Below are 16,833 nucleotides of genomic sequence, written 5' to 3'. Positions count from 1 at the left end.
AAAAAAAAAAAAAAAAATCCCATCATTGTATTTCAAAAGCTTTAGGAGGTTCCAAACTAATACTGAAGCACATTAGGAAAAAATCCCATAAATGATATACTTCATATATCCACTTCATAATGTTGACACTGGAGCCTGAAATACAGCCATTTAAGTACCTCACCTGAAGGAGATTAGATTAGTGCTGTCATACACAATCTACCTATCCACAATGTCAACATGTTTATGTTCTACAGTACTTTTTTCTAGTTAACTAGATAGCTACAAAGGCAAACACAAATGCTTATAGAATAAACTTCAAGATTTCACATGCTTCACACATACAGGAGACATCAATCCAAAGCAAAAATACACCAATCCTAGTATGTTTTCCTTTTTTTGAACTTTCCTATAATTACAAATGTACCATCTAAATACATACTGTTGTAATCTATACCAGAAGCTATATTACTGCTGAAATCTGTGAACTTCTCTAAATTAAATGCTAATGTGTGAGCTGGGAAAATTACAGGATTAAAATCATATGGGCAGAGGATTGATTTGTACCCAAAACTGATTGTGACTTGCACCCTAGCATTCATTATTATGACCATAAATATGCCCTAGACATGTTGCACAATTGCCCATTAAAATGGTCAACATTTAAGATAATACTGTATGAACTTCTTTTTATACAAAGTGAATTTCTCAACAGCACAGTTCTAGCTCTATTAATGTGAATGCAGTGTCTACCTGATTTCATAGTTAGCTGAACATAATGACATCAGTCTTAATAATGTTCTGTCATCAAACCAAAGATTCATTAGTGCTGTAGTTCTGTAAATATGTTTCTCATCTCTAAATTTCTAAGACTCCAGTGACTCCATTTTTATGCAGATTTAGTGACAGAATATACGTAACTGACCCCCTAAATGAAGTGCACAGAAGAAATAGTAATGTACTTTAGATTTGTTCTTACATTTTCACTACTTGTACAGTCAAAATAATTAATGACTTACTACATTATTCACAGTCTGAAAAATCTGTGGCCCCTGCCAGTCCACATTATACTTATTATGAAACCCCAAATAAATATGATTTAAAAACTGATGAAGAATTCATTGTCCAGGTTCATTAACAGAGCTGAAACTGAGGTGATGTAACTAATGGTTACAAATATAGAGCCCCATTACTGTAGCTGAAAAAACTGCTATATTGCAAAGAAATCCAAGGGGTAGCAAAAACATTGCTTCTGCCAGTGGAAATTACAATGCAACACAAATGATCAGAGTATAGGCAGCATAAGAAAAGGGGAGCAAGAAAGTTCATATCTAAAATGCTACAATATCACAAACACATCCATCTCACCACTGTTCCCCTCCCCCCACAAACAATTATTAATGTAGATCTTTTAAGGCAGAAGAGAGGCAATCTGTAGATCTTGGTGCTAAATGGCTCATCACACTCGCATGGTTTCAGTGGTAGAAGATGAGGTACTTTTTTTCCTGAAACGAGGTCTAAGGCTCCTAGGCGGTGCCTGTCAAAAGCGTAACACAAATATTGATTTTTCCATGCATGTAATTAGAACAAAGCAACGTATGCAAGTATTTAACAAGTATGAATAATCAACTCTAAAATGGATCCTAAAACAACCTTGATTTTCAGGACAATAGGCTGGGCAAAAGTTATTCTTGGTATAAACATAATCCTCTGCTCTGATACAATGCAAGATTATACTGCCACCATTCCAGCCAACATGGACATTGGAAGTTGCAGTTCTATATGGTTGGAGAAAGCTGATATAAGATATTAACCTTCAACATTAATGTTGCAATTTTTCAATTTACTGTATGTTTTAGCTGTGTATTTGTTGATATGCATTTCTATCCTACTTTTTTTCCAGGAGTTCAAGGTGACTTACATTCATTTTTATTCCCAGAGCAGCAACCCTGTGAGATAGGTTGGGTTGAGAGTGGGTGACTGGCCCGAACTTACCCCATGAGTTCCCATGGCTGACTTGAACCTGGATCTCCCCAGGATTAGGCTTGTGCCTTATCCACTATTCCACACTCTTCCCACTGCAATGCCAATTTGGACTTTCAGTGATGACACTTGGGCTTGAAACAGTTTGGGATGAAGCACATAGTTCAAACTTAATAGGCTGGCAGTTTATAACTACACAATGAAACATTTCAGTGGAAACAATTCAGCATGGTTAATAGTTATGATACATCATGGTACCAAACTGGACCTTGCCTCTGCCCAAATATTGGAGAGCATTCTTTAAGGCCTGAACCAATTTCCTTCCATCTGCTCTGCTAGAGGACACATTCAATTGTAAGCCATGTAATGAACATGCCTGTCGCTATGGATCTGGGACAGTCAAAACCGCGGAACATGTCTTTTTATATGGATCTTCATACGGAACTTATTCTACCTCCACAACTACATCCTTCTGGAACTCAGAAGCTTGTTATGTTTCACTCATTATATCAGGGTGATTACCGTCTCACCAAAGGGAAAACATTATCCATCACTGCTTTCTACTGTTTAACATTATATTTTATTGTAGCACTGTACTCTGCAGCTTAACTATTGAAAAGGCTGGGTTGTCAGAGTTAAAAATCTGGAATTTACAAAAATAAGCTGACAAGTGTAGTACTTTCATAATGTCTGAATAGTACCTTTGCTCATTTTAATTTTAAGCAGCCTTAATAATAATTTCATGATTTAATGGGCAAGTTTAAATTTGAAATAACACCCTTCCCCTTAAAATGATAGTTTTCCAATTATACAGGTTTCGTTACACACACACACACACACTCACCTACTTTCTAAATCTTTCTCTTCCCTATTTAAATATGAGGATATGCTACTTCCATAACCAAAGAGAGACATTCTAGCTGTGGAGAGATGTAACTGCAATTACCCAAAGATAAGAAACAAACCGCAAAGGTCCTACAAAAGGAACGTGTATTTAAAAGTAAGTGTGGCTTTAAAGCCTCTTTCCAATATGGAAGTACCTCAATTATTGGGTCCTTTGGGGGGGGACTTTTAGTCTTGGATGTGCAATCCAATGAGCCATTCCCTTCATCCTCTGACAACACAACTTCAGTTGGTTCAGAGTTTGCTTCAGGTGACTTTTCATCCTTTAGCTCACCCTCTAGTTCAACCACTTAGAGCAGCCATTTAACATCTAAATAATGAAGAGAAACAGGACATGGAAGGTCACAGAAGGTGGTCAGCAAACTGGCTTTTAGCAGCTGCTGTCCAGGCCATGCTTTCTCCAGAAGTTAATAATAATATAAATGGAGTCAAATCACTGTAATTTGTCAATCGTTTAAGCTGTCTGTTTTTTCAGCTGTTAGTTGTTTTAGTTGTTAAAAGGATTTAGCTTTCCCCAGTTTCATGTTAAACTCCAACTCCCATAATCTCCAGCAAAAAGAACTCCAACTCATACTGAATACCAGGAGCCAGTTGGCACACTTGAAAATGTAATGAAATATCATGGGCACTCAAAGAGATCGACTGCCACAATAAATGTTGCCAATCACAAAATATCCATTTAACAGAAAGCAAATAGGTAAGAATGTTCCCTGCTACCCCCTCTAGCCCTCCAGGTTATCCTGTCTTTTTTTCCTGAAGCAGTGTGCACATTTAAAAACAAAAAGTGGTTGCAACCATGAACCATTTCCAGACAATTTGTAGCAGCATTGGTTTCTCCCTCCCTCCCTTCCTCTGCCACAGATCTTATTGGGTTCCTACCCAAGTTAACTACGTTGGTTGAAGGCACGAGGCTGGAGAAAGCCTGCAGGCCCAAAGGACCACCACTCTTCCCTCACTATTTGTACACTTCCCCAGGAACACACTGGAACACAATTCCAGGAACATAATGTCATCTTAAAGCAATTTTTTATGTTTTATGTCACCTTGCAACATAAACTCATGATAAAGCAAAGTTATAAAGAACTATGAACAACTTACAAAATATTATAAAGAACACTGCTGTCTTTGTAGCTATGCAAAGCAAAGCCAAGTAAAAAGTCTCATATGTTTTGTTATTTAGTTAGAATTACAATACATCTAGGCAGATTTGGTACATTTCAGTAAGTCAATAATATGCATTAGATGTTGTGAATCCTTTAGTGCATGTCTTATAGAAACAGCATTATAGACATCCTGATCAGAAGAAAAACTAAATAAGTTACGTATCTACAGTCGTTCTGTTGCTAATCAAACAAGACAACAAAAGTTGTTTACACCACACACAACAGTTGCATACAGTATCTTAGTGAAGGGAGTAAGGAGGTTCAATTGTTATTTTTAAAAAAATCTGGAAAACCAACGATTTGGCTAGCATTCCTGTATACACCAGCACAGAAACATGCATCCTATATATTATTAAACAGTTAAGAGTAAGCATTTCTTAGTTATAAAATGCTATTCATTCCTATTTGGAAGTTACTCGTGCAATCAGTAGCACTTACATCAGAGTCCCAAAATACGTACATAGGGAAGGAAAGAAAAAAACAACAATAAACAAGAAAGCATTTGGCAAGATATATAGCCATATTCCTTGGCTCAAAAATGTTTTTCAGAATTCATTAGTGTTTCAATAGTGACTAAACTATTTAAACATTAAATTCAGTTTATTAATATAGCTACCAAAAATACGTAGTGTGATAATTTTCTTAAATAAGTCATATAATTTTAAATAATATAAAATGCGGAAGGTTTAAGAAACACCTAAATATTCAGTGCAAGAATCATAAGGATGTACAAAAGCATTACTTAAAAATAATTCTAAATTGTAAGCCAAAAACAAAATTAAAGCCACCCTAAATATTCTAGGGTGATAGATAACAAATACAAATACAGAGACACATAGTTTAATTTGTCTTTATCAGACAAAACAAGCAAATGCTGAAATGTTAAAGCAAAAGAAACTGTAAGATAACAATATATTCATGTTTGCTTTCCTACCTGTTTTTTTTTCTTCCTAGTGTTTTTCCCGCATGTACAGGGTCCACTCCCCCTCCCCCCCCCAGATCAACCGAATGTTAATCCATTGGTTGCAACAGGAATTGACCAACCAGCTTGTCATCCGAGCCTGATGTCGGGGACTGAGAGAGGGTGACTGGCCCAAAGTTGCCCAGCTGGCTTTCATGCCTAAGGTAGAACTAGAACTCAGTCTAGTTCTGGTTTCTAGCCTGGAGCCTCAACCACTAGACCAAACGGGTTCTCATTTGCTTTCCTACCTACAACGTTCCCAAAGTCCCCAAATATAAAAGTATGAATAACAATACAGATGCATTTAAAAAAAATTTTTTTTAATCTGCGCTCAGTCGTTACCGACTCTGCAGTGACTGCTTGGACGAGTCCTTGCAGTTTTCAAGGCAATTGTTTCGGAAGTGGTTTGCCAGAGCCTCCTTCCTAGAGCAGAGCCCAGCTGGCAAGCACAGGAGGCAGGGTTTCCGTTGCTTCACGCCCTTTTCAGGCGCGTGCGGTTTTTCGCGCTTACCGGCAACTGCTCCCAACTCCTTTTTTGCAAGGCACCGCCAGCATTTTTCCTCCCACCGGAGTGAGAGTACCCATTTATCTACTCACGTGAGTTTTCGAACTGTTGGGTTTACAGGAACTGGGGAGGAAACAGGAGCTCACCCTGCTAACGCGAAGGCTGGACTCAAACCGCTGAAGTGTCGACCATTTCTGGCCGGCAACTTTCAGCGTCATTAAGCCGCTGCGCCACCGCGTCCCCCTTACAGATGCATTACAAACATAAAAGATAATAGATTTATTCTAAATTCTAAAAAAAGGAATATTCTTTTCCCTCTTCAGTTGATTCCACAGCACAAGATAACTTGTAAACCGGGGATGAGGAATCTGTGCCCCTCCAGATGTTACTGGAAATCTCCGAGCACCTAAAGTAGAGTGACTGATGGTGAGGGATGCTAAGAGCTATAATTCAAAAACATGTGGAGGGCTGCAAGTCCTCTATCTCTACCTTTAAGCCAGGAGTGGACAGCCCACAACTCATTTGTGGCCCTCAGGGCCCCCATATTATAGGACCTGGTGTCTACATAGGGGGCTAAGGATAAAAGTCTCACAGAGACTTACGACTCACTACACTCCTTACAAAACCCAACCACACCAAACTGGGTTGATCTTCTCCCAGGGGAGGTTGAAGAGCAAAATGGAAGCCTTAAATCTCAAGGCTTCAGGCATCTACTCTGATAATTAAAGTACCCCTCCCTAATTTCCTGTCCCTTTCCATACTGGACTAAAATGATATGTCTTGCTCTTTTTACTGCTGACAAACATGGAGCTTAGAAGCTTTTATTCCAAAGGACAATCAATGAGTTCATGGCACAAAACTTGAAACTTTTACAAAGAAAGTCATTAAAAAAACCCAAGCCAAACAAAACAAAACAGCAAGAGATGTAAGCAATGGAATATGAACCCCATGCAAAGCAGAATACCCCATGAAATGAACTAAGATAACCATTTTATAAAATGCATAATTTCAAGCAAATTATACAGCAAATTATATTTATTATAAAAATAGAATAAATGTATTATTTTGCAATATATGCATGTATGCGTATATATGACAAAATGTATTATTATAGAAGAAACAAATTCAAGGAACTAAACTTTCAGATAGGTGAATACAGACACAAATACACTCACGCATATCTGTCTCACATACGACTCAAAATATGTGCCCCTATTCATCTAACAGCCAGGTGAGGTTATCCATTACAACATTTCTTCCAGTTTGGTACTCTGCTCCCCAGGCATTGACCCAGATGGCTGGGGTTGTTCTCCCATGCACGTGGAGAAGGGATCAAATAGGAGACAGATGTATTAGTATATGGTGAAGCACCAGCATTAGTATATTTTATGACCAGAGAGATTTCATCTTTTTCCTCACTGAGTAATTCTTCCAGTCTTGAATGTCAGCTAAAAAATAGCTGTTGCCTAGCAATAACTTTGGATGTTTAGTTTCACACAGTGATTAAAAGGGGATGCTCTTCCTTCATTGGAGATCCCAGGAACCAGTGACATCCCGATGGGTTCATCTCACTTTGATCATGTTCAGTTTGGGGCTGACATCATTGCCCCCTCATTATTCTCATCTGGGAAAGGCAAAGAAAGAGCTAACTGATTCAAGTGCTAGCTCACTGGAAATACAAAAAGAGGTTTTGGGAGAGGGATTCATAGGGTGTTATTCTGGGTTCCATTGGCTGGCCCAATTTAACCTGTAAGCCAGCCAAGAGTTCCCCACTGCTGTCCAAAATCATCTTTCCTTAATATTAGATCCTCAGTGTGCTATTTCAGCAATGGCAGCAGCTGGCTAACGCTGTCTGACTTGATAAACTAAGTGGGGTCAAGTCAGAACAGGAGATCATCAGGGAATACCGGAACTGTTGGGAAACTGAAGAGATTTTCTGGAAAAAAGCAACACTAATTCCTGCTGTATAGTTGCCAAGAAAACTATATGGAGATACCTCAGGAACCAACTTCAGGAACCAACCTCGACTTAAGGGAGACTTTTCATTAGTCACTGACAGTGTATTCTCCCCAAATTTATCTAATTTCCCTTTAAAGTAATCCAACTTGGTGACCATTGCTAATAGGAAATTCCAGAGTTCATGCACTGTGTGGAAAAAGCAATATATCCTAAATCTCCCACTATTCATTTTCACTGAATACAAAATCTAATATTATGAGACAGAGAGAAAACTTTCTCCCCAGTGTGCATAAATTTATATCCTTCTATTGTGCTGCCCTTCCTTGACACATTTCCTTAATTAAAAAAAAGGTGTATAACTTTTCTTCAGAGAAGAGTTGTTGTAGGACAGTGTTTTTTAAGCTTGGCAAAATGAGTGGACTTCAACTCCAAGAATTCCCCAGCCAACATGGGAGTTGAAGTCCACACATTGAAAGTTGCCAAGTTTGAAAAACACTGTTCTAGGAGATCATGCTTATGGTCCTTTACTTCATTTTCCACCTTTGAAACACCAATGTTCATCTGCAGTTAGCATAATTTATACAATATTCCATCAATAAATTATGTGCTATTAGCAATTCTTTTTTTTTTCCTTAATCTCCAGTATGGAATTTGTCTTTTTCAATACAGTTGTACAATGGGTCAAACTTTTCTTTGAACTATTTGTTACACTACCAGGAGCCCATCAGTCAAAGCCAGTTCACATCCCCAGTATCATAAACATTACGAGGATGTTTTTCTCAAAGTGTATGCAATTAATTATATTATTAATAATTAATAATTGGTAATAACTATTTTATATTTATAAAGCACAAAGCTGTTCTAGAAAATGATACAGTTCCTGGTAAATTTACAACCTTATGGTCTTCAAATAGCAGGAAATGAAATGGGGGGAAGAGGAAAAATGAATCCAAGCACTAATTCTTTATAAGTAGTTCTTGGTAAAGAAATAGCAGTGATCAGGCAGCAGGCTCTTTAGACAAATCTGAAGAAGAAACTAACTAGTTTTATATAGTTCAAAGTACAGTTGTAAAATTCATACAAATGCAACATGCCTTGTTGTACTGTCCATTTTATGCCGACATTTGCTGTGAGCTGCTGATTCTACACCTAATTAAATATCCTGGTCACTCTGATCAGTTCTATTTAAACCTTTTACTCTCAGATTCAAATGACTCTATTTCCTTAAGTGTGGCCAAATTATGTAATATATAAAATGCACAGCAATTTGGCAAATCTGTTTACTTAACTAGCTAATCAATATCAATTTTATGTATCCAAGTGTTTTATGGATTGATCATTTACCACTATAAAGATTCATTGTTCGTACAGAGTCCATTGGAAGCAAATGTGGTCATGGATATTCTGTTCCCATCAAGGCTTTTGAGCGTGAGCACTAATATCAAATTAAGTCCCGTTAGCATTTATCTTTCCTGCCTCAAAAATCTGCAAAACAATAAAATGTCTGACAAGATGTGTTACTGAAAGTTGTGTCAAAGAGCTTTAAAGTATTCAATATTAATATTACATGAGGGAATGTGTGTTTTTTTTAAAAAGCCTGCTTCACTGATATTTGCATATCAGAGAACACAAGTGAGGTTATTTGAATTTGGGGGCAACTTACATTGACAGTTAAGTAATATAGGAGAAGATAGAAACAATGGCTCCCTATGTTGTGGATGTAAACAGTTAAGATCTTTTCTGCAAATATTTTTAATCCACTAGACTAAAATATTGCCTTACTAAAACAGCAAAAAGGGCACAATTTTGACTAATTTGTGTATCTCTAGCCTATACTGAAAATGCAAAACCTTTGCATACAAAGGTTTAATGGCCTTTGGCTCATTCAGTATCAAGGGACAGCCTAGCAAGTCCTGATTTTGGATCTCTCTGAAAAATGTGCTAGCAGAGGTTATACTTGTTAACCAAAGTTATCCTTTCTTATTCAGTGAGAATCAATAGAGGTGAATATGTGTAGCTCAGAGTTGAACTGTGGAGTCCTTGGGGTTCTCTGAGCTTGGTTGTTTTCTTGCAAACGTTTCATTACCCAGCTAGGTAACATCTTTAGTGAAGATGTTACCTAGCTGGGTAATGAAACGTTTGCAAGAAAACAACCAAGCTCAGAGAACCCCAAGGACTCCTCAGTGAGAATCACATCAAAGCAAATCCTACATTTCAATTTTAAATGTCTGAAGAAGCTAACCATTTGTGTTATTCAAAACTCATGCAAGAAGAACATTTCTCAGCTAACACTGCAGACTGGTAATGTACCTCACAGACAGCTGTCTAAACCACGCACCATAATGCAGCATCCGTTTAAGGCTCAATTGTTAATATTAGGAAAGAGGTACAAACTTAAGCCACAGGAACTAATGCTTATAAAAGACATACAGATTTCAGAGGAATAATTCACCACTCACCTTGCACAATTCGGCAAACTGAACAACATGTATATTCTGAAAAAAGAGCCACATATTAAAAGAAAATGCTTTTTCCATTTGTGGAATCCTTGGTGCTCTCTTAGCTTGGTTGTTTACTTGCAGACACTTCATTACCCAACTAGGTAACACCATCAGTGCATTTGAGTGTGGGGCTATTTATTTACAGTCCTTGCCCTGCCAGTTTTGGTGGGGGTGTGGTTTTCTCCTTGGTAGTTTTTTGATTAGGGTATTGTTTTCTGCTTGATGTTTGACTGGTGCTGATCGCTGCTTATCTGGGTATTGGCTGCTGGAGAGGATGTGTTCTGGTCTTTTTGTTCCCTTCTTAGCTTTTTATTGTCTCTTTTGAATGATGTGTAAATATGTGTAATGGTATGTGGGAAGCCCTGGGAGACAGGGCAACGAGACACAGCCAAGGGAATGGTCAGATAAAAGGCAGCTTAGCCTGTAGCAGGAATGTGGGTGGGGCAAGAGGCTCAGAAGAGATCTTCTCTAGTTTTTTGGGCTGTAAAGGGGACCGGGAGAGAGAAGTACTTTCAGGCTTGCAAGATTCTGTTAATGTAACTTTACAATAAAGTAGAATTAACTCATCTGGTCATGTTTCCTGTCTGGTCTATCTAGTAAGGCTGATATCAGTCTTGCAAGTCTCATACTCTCTTCCAAAGAGAGGAATATTAGGAATGGCCTCCAATCCCCAGGGGACTTCACTATCTGCTGAGACAATATCCCATCCTCTGGAATATTTGGATGTCAATGTCAAAAAAGGGTTCATTTGCCCTTCCAACTCACCAGCATTGGCACCGTTTTTTGTGCCCAGAAAACAAGAAGGAGAGGCAGCAGCCACTCTGGAGGGAAAAGAGAGAGCCCCCATGTGTACTGTTCATGAGTACAAAGACTTGAACAGAGTGACATTAGAGACCATTATCCACTCCCACTTATCTCAGATCTACTAGACTGACTACAGAAGGCATGCATCTTTACAAAACTAGACTTTAGAAGTGCTTTCAACTAATCAGAATTGAAAGAAGGACACAAATATTTGACAGCCTTCAAAATAAGATACAGCAAGTTCAAATACACAAGGATGCTTTCAGCCTGGTTAACTGTGGAGCTGTTTTTTCTAAATTAATGAACAAAATATTTTCAGATGTTTTAGACAAATACATGGTAGCGTACTTAAATGACATCTTGGTTTATTCCAATGATCCCTCCTTGCATGTCAACCATGTCAGAATGGTTGCATGCAATGTATTGCAAAAACTACAGGACAATAACTCTTTGCCAAGCTAGAAAATTGTACATTTGCCTGCCTCAGTTAAACTATTTGGGGTACAGAATCTCAACAGAAGGCATACAGATGGATCCAGCAAAGGTACAGTCTATTCTATCATCACACACACACACACACACACACACACACACGTAATATGAAAGACGTGAAATGTTTTTTGGGCTTTGCTAACTTTTACCGGAAATTCATCCCTAATTTTGCCAACTGTGTTGAACTGTTGTCTCAGCTCTTAAGAAAGAGTTGGCAATTCTCCTGGTCGACTCAAGAGCAAGTGGCATTTCAAGAGTTAAAGGAACTGTTTGCTTCTCAGCCCCTCTGTCACCACCCCTTTGTGGTGCAGACAGATGCTTCAGATGTGGCAGTAGGAGCACTCCTACTGCAAGTGGAAAAGGAAGGGGCAGATCTGTGTGTTTTTTACTCTAGAGGAACTATGATATTTTCAATAAGGAGTTGCTGGTGGTAAAAACCACCTTTCAGCAATGGAGACACCTGCTGGAAGGAACTGCCCACTTTATACAAATCCATGCAGACGATAAGAATTTAGAGATTCTGTAGAATACACAATCTCTCACCTCTTGGCAAATCAGGTGGGCACAATTTTTCTCCTACTTTGATTCTTACATCTCCTACATTCCAGGCTCCCAAAACAAACTTCCAGATGGCCTCTCACATAAGCGAAAGTATGATATGCCACAGTCATCCTCCCCCACAATGATGCTCCAGCCATGCAACTTTGAGTTGCACTGTAAATCAGACCAACCTGAAAAGCTGGGAGCAGGGAAATAGACTGTTGATCTAGAAGATTGGATTAGGGCACAGCAACAGCAGGATGCATATGCCGGGGCCTGGATGGATGACCTCCAGGGACCCAACAAGGTAATTTTGTGTCTTTCACAGTGGAAGGGGGGCAGCTGTTGCACAATGGACGTTTATATGTTCCTCTTCCCCTAAGGGAAGTAATATGTTTATATTACTCCCTTGAAGTTTATATGTTCCTCTTCCCCTAAGGGAAGAGGAATTATTATTATTATTTATTTATTTATTTATTTATTTGACTTGTCCCTGCCCATCTCCCCACTATAACTGTGCCACAACAACAAAACAGCAGGACACAGGGAGGGGCATTTAAAACCCAATATAGAACTCTTAGAGAGTTCTGGCGGTCTCGACTCCACGCAGCCATTAAGGATTATGTCTCCTCTTGTCATATCCGTCGTAGAGCAAAACCAGCTCCTGGTAAACCAGCTGGATTACTGCAGCCACGAGAGACCCCGTCACAGCCCTGGGACGCTGGTTCTCTAGTTTTTATCACCAATCTTCCCCCAGTGTGGGGATATACAAGCATACTGGTAGTAGTGGATTTATTTACCAAACTGGCTCATTTTATCCCTTGCAAGGGCCTCCCAATGGCCCAGGAAACAGTTCAGCTCTTTTTGGACCACATCTTTAGATAAAGAAGATTGGTCAATCATGTGATTTCAGACAAGTCAGTTCACTTCCAAATTTTGGAAGGACCTCTAGCTCTTATCTATACACAACTAAAACTCTCGTGTCTGTAATCTTCAACTGGGTGAAATGGTGCATCATAGGACAACAATTTTTGAACCAAGGTACCTCAAATGGGCTAACTTACAGATGTGTCTAAAATCCAGGACCCGTTACTCCCGTGGAATTGAAATTTGGGAAATTTGTGGCTGCTTCATCACTGTTGTGCTGCTGCACTGCCACAGTCAGCCCTGGTCACGTGATCATCATGGGTGTATCCCCGACCTCTTTCCCGCCTCCCTCTGTCCCCTGTGCCCAATCGGCTGATGGCAAGGCCCGACGGGTGACTGGCAATTGGCTGCTTTGGAAACAAGGCAGAAATTTGAAATCTCTTAATGGCTGTGGGCGTTGAGGGAAGGATGAGGGAGTGATCTGGATGCCTGCTGGCAAGGTAGGGCTGGCGGGGGGAGGTGCTGTTGGTCAAAGGATGAGCCCTGTTCCTCCCTTCAGGGAGGGGGCCCTTGGGGACACACCGGAATAGGGAGCAGGAGTGCAGTTTTCCTCATGATCCATGGCTCCCTTTGTTTCACCTCCCCCCAGCAAAGTGGGAGGTAGTTCTGCAAGTCAGCTGAGGAGGAGGAGGAGGAGGAGGAGGAGGCGGCGGTGGCGGCAGCTTCACTGGGGCTCTCCTGAGGGTCATAAGGGGAGGGAAAACAGCATAACCCTGTATTATAGGTAGGTAGGTAGGTAGGTAGGTAGGTAGGTAGGTAGGTAGGTAGGTGGGTGGGTGGGTGGGAGGGAAGGAAGGAAGGAAGGAAGGAAGGAAGATTTCTGATGCACTCTGCCAGCTTCCCACAAAGAAAGTCAAAGGGGAAGCTGGCAGCAAGTCGTAAGCCGCTCACATTCCCACTGCTTTTTTGCCCTTGGTCATTCTGTTTCTCTATTTAGGCAAGGAAATATCTCTGAAACGATGACCTACCGCATCATGGATTGACTAGTTAAATATTAAAATTCGTTTGTCTTCCTCACATTATCTGGCCTCCAATGGAGCATCTGAGAAGGTTAACCAACTGTTGCAGCAATATTTAAGATGCAATATTTCAAATCAGCCAGACAACTGGACTGACCTCATACCTCTTGCTGAATTTGCTTACAACAATGCAGCACACTCCTTTATTGGTATGTCCCTGTCCCAGGTAACTTATGGATTCCACCCTGGGTCTTGCCAACAACCAGGCAAGAAAGCGCCATTCCTCATGCCGCACATTTCCTGCATGAGAGGCAAGTGCTCAGAGTCTCTTAAAGGAACAGCTAGAACTAGCAAAGGCCACATACAAAAAAGCAGCAGATGCACAGACAAGAGAGAGCTAGAATTGCAGATGGGAATTCGGTATGGCTTTTGACAAAATTTTTGATTTCTGCGAGGCCTTCCAAGAAACTGGACTCAAAATTTATTGGCCCCTTCCGAGTGATTAAGCAAATAAACCCAGCGACATTCAAGTTGCAATTGCCAGTATCAATGAAGGTTCACCCTGTATTCCATCGGACTTTGCTAGTGAAAGAGGCACCCCCTGCACTCTGTGTTCACAGGCAGCACCCCCCATAATGATAAATGGGGAGGAAGAATACGAGGTGGAGGCAACGCTAGACTCTAGATGCAGAGGGAAGTGGGTGGAATACCTGATCCACTGGAAATCCGCTCTCCCATAGTTGGAGGATACTGCAATTGGTGCACCACTTTAACAACCAATACCCTGACAAACCCTGTCCTTGGCAACTACCGACCTTGCAGGAGTTTGGCGCTGACCAAGATGGACAAGAGGTGTTCTTCTTGGGGTGGAGGGCACCTCGGGGATAACAAGAGACCAAGTAGGGGGCAGGGAAAATGACACAGCTCCTTCCACATCAGGCATACAGGACATGAGCAGCGGGCAACAGCTTCCTAGTCGGGAGGGTGGCAGTCACCTCTACAAGTCCAGCTGGGTTGCAGGATGCCTCGCGTAATCTTGGGGAGTTACCGGCAAAAGAGAGAAGCAGCTGCACTTCATTCTCAGAGCCCACAATCAGTTTCCCTGTGAACTCAGGGGTGGGGAGCTGAGTCTGTTTTTATCTCTGTTTGCCACCTCTGTTTGCCATCTCCTTTAGTAGATGGGCAGCTCTATAAATTTGCTTAATAAATCAATAAAAATACAAATATCTTTCTTTTTTCCCTTTTGTTCATTAATTTATGCTTTTTACCATGTACTCCTCTTACATTCTATCTTTAAATTTGAACGCTGATGGCTTTTGTTGGATCACAGTTAGCTTTATATAGTGCATGGAAAAAGTACTTTTTGAGTCTAGCACTTTTATGAAAGTAAAAATTCGCTTTATTTAAGAAAATAATAGGAAAACCTAAGTTTATCTACAGCTAAGAGCCTGTGGAGTGTTCTCCTCCAGCCTGAACTGCACAGGTCACAAGAGAAAGAGAACTGAATCGAGACAGAAAATGATAGCCCTGAAATTATCAGTCTACCCAACAGATCACGTTACAGAAACATGAAAAGTAGGTCTTTTACACAAGGTAAAGAGAAAAAACTGCAGAACCTTCCTCTGCTAAGTATCTCTGCAGCTACTGCCCTTAACAATCAATAGATTTATAGGTACAGAAACCTATCCCATGCAAAGTTGAATTCCAATAGATTAACATATAATGTGACATTTTCATGCAGTTTTGTTCAATATATGTAACATCTCTGCTCCATTTATTTCTAAAGAAAGGGGTATCAAATTGGATTACCATATTGTCCAATACCTTGCAACTGGAATTTCTCTAATTAAATTTTCCTAAACACAAACTATAAAGTAATGTCTGAAGTGAATGTATGTATGTATGTATATGTATGTGTATGTCTGTGTATATATACATACACCCCACCCACACACACATATATGTATTTGTGTGTGTATGAAAAAAAACCCTCTCACCCCTATGGGTGGCATGTGTCTTCCTCAATTTTGGGTCCTCTACCAGAGGCCTGGGAGTTTGAGGGTTCTATGCAGTATCTTAGCTGTCCCTAGCACTGCACTCTTCTGTACAGAGAGCTCTGATGTTGTTCCTGGGATCTGTTGGAGCCAGCTTAGGAGTCACAGCCCCGAGTGCTCCTACCACCACTGGGACCGCTTGGCTTTTACTTTCCATATACAGTGGGGCAAAGAAGTATTTAGTCAGCCACCAATTGTGCAAGTTCTCCCACTTAAAAAGATGAGAGAGGCCTGTAATTTTCATCATAGGTATACCTCAACTATGAGAGACAAAATGGGAAAGAAAATCCAGAAAATCACATTGTCTGATTTTTAAAGAATTTATTTGCAAATCATGGTGGAAAATAAGTATTTGGTCAATATCAAAAGTTCATCTCAATACTTTGTTATATATCCTTTGTTGGCAATGACAGAGGTCAAACGTTTTCTGTAAGTCTTCACAAGGTTTTCACACACTGTTGCTGGTATTTTGGCCCATTCCTCCATGCAGATCTCCTCTAGAGCAGTGATGTTTTGGGGCTGTCGCTGGGCAACACGGACTTTCAACTCCCTCCAAAGGTTTTCCATGGGGTTGAGATCTGGAGACTGGCTAGGCCACTCCAGGACCTTGAAATGCTTCTTACGAAGCCACTCCTTCGTTGCCCGGGCAGTGTGTTTGGGATCATTGTCATGCTGAAAGACCCAGCCATGTTTCATCTTCAATGCCCTTGCTGATGGAAGGAGGTGTTCACTCAAAATCTCACGATACATGGCCCCATTCATTCTTTCCTTTACACGGATCAGTCGTCCTGGTCCCTTTGCAGAAAAACAGCCCCAAAGCATGATGTTTCCACCCCCATGTTTCACAGTAGGTATGGTGTTCTTTGGATGCAACTCAGCATTCTCTCTCCTCCAAACACGACGAGTTGAGTTTAGACCAAAACGTTCTACTTTGGTTTCATCTGACCATATGACATTCTCCCAATCCTCTTCTGGATCATCCAAATGCTCTCTAGCAAACTTCAGACGGGCCCAGACATGTACTGGCTTAAGCAGGGAGACACGTCTGGCACTGCAGGATTTGAGTCCCTGGCAGCATAGTGTGTTACTGATGGTAGCCTTTG

General features: G+C 40.4%; 1 protein-coding gene across 8 annotated transcripts in view; it reads right to left on the bottom strand.

Moving 5' to 3' along the window:
- Positions 1-16,833, bottom strand: part of REEP1 (receptor accessory protein 1) — a 49,293-nt gene continuing 32,460 nt past the window's right edge. For 6 of the 8 annotated variants that reach the window (XM_088139517.1, XM_088139716.1, XM_088139904.1 and 3 more), the window contains 3 exons: positions 9,913-9,948; positions 3,003-3,154; positions 1-1,516 (listed from right to left, as the gene is read on the bottom strand). In XM_088139517.1, coding sequence (XP_087995643.1) covers positions 1,439-1,516; positions 3,003-3,154; positions 9,913-9,948 — 266 coding nt within the window. In that variant the 3' untranslated portion in view covers positions 1-1,438. Of the gene's footprint in view, positions 1,517-1,974; positions 2,097-3,002; positions 3,155-9,912; positions 9,949-16,833 lie in introns of all 8 variants that reach the window. The other 2 variants (XR_015795956.1, XM_088139648.1) reach the window with 2 other exon arrangements.

Source organism: Python bivittatus, unplaced genomic scaffold (genome assembly GCF_059951505.1).
Source record: "Python bivittatus isolate LINGU-HERP-01145 unplaced genomic scaffold, Pbiv_v1 ctg000000_np1212, whole genome shotgun sequence".
NCBI lineage: Eukaryota > Metazoa > Chordata > Lepidosauria > Squamata > Pythonidae > Python > Python bivittatus.
Note: the sequence above shows the minus strand (reverse complement) of the source record. Positions and strands in the feature narration are given on the sequence as shown.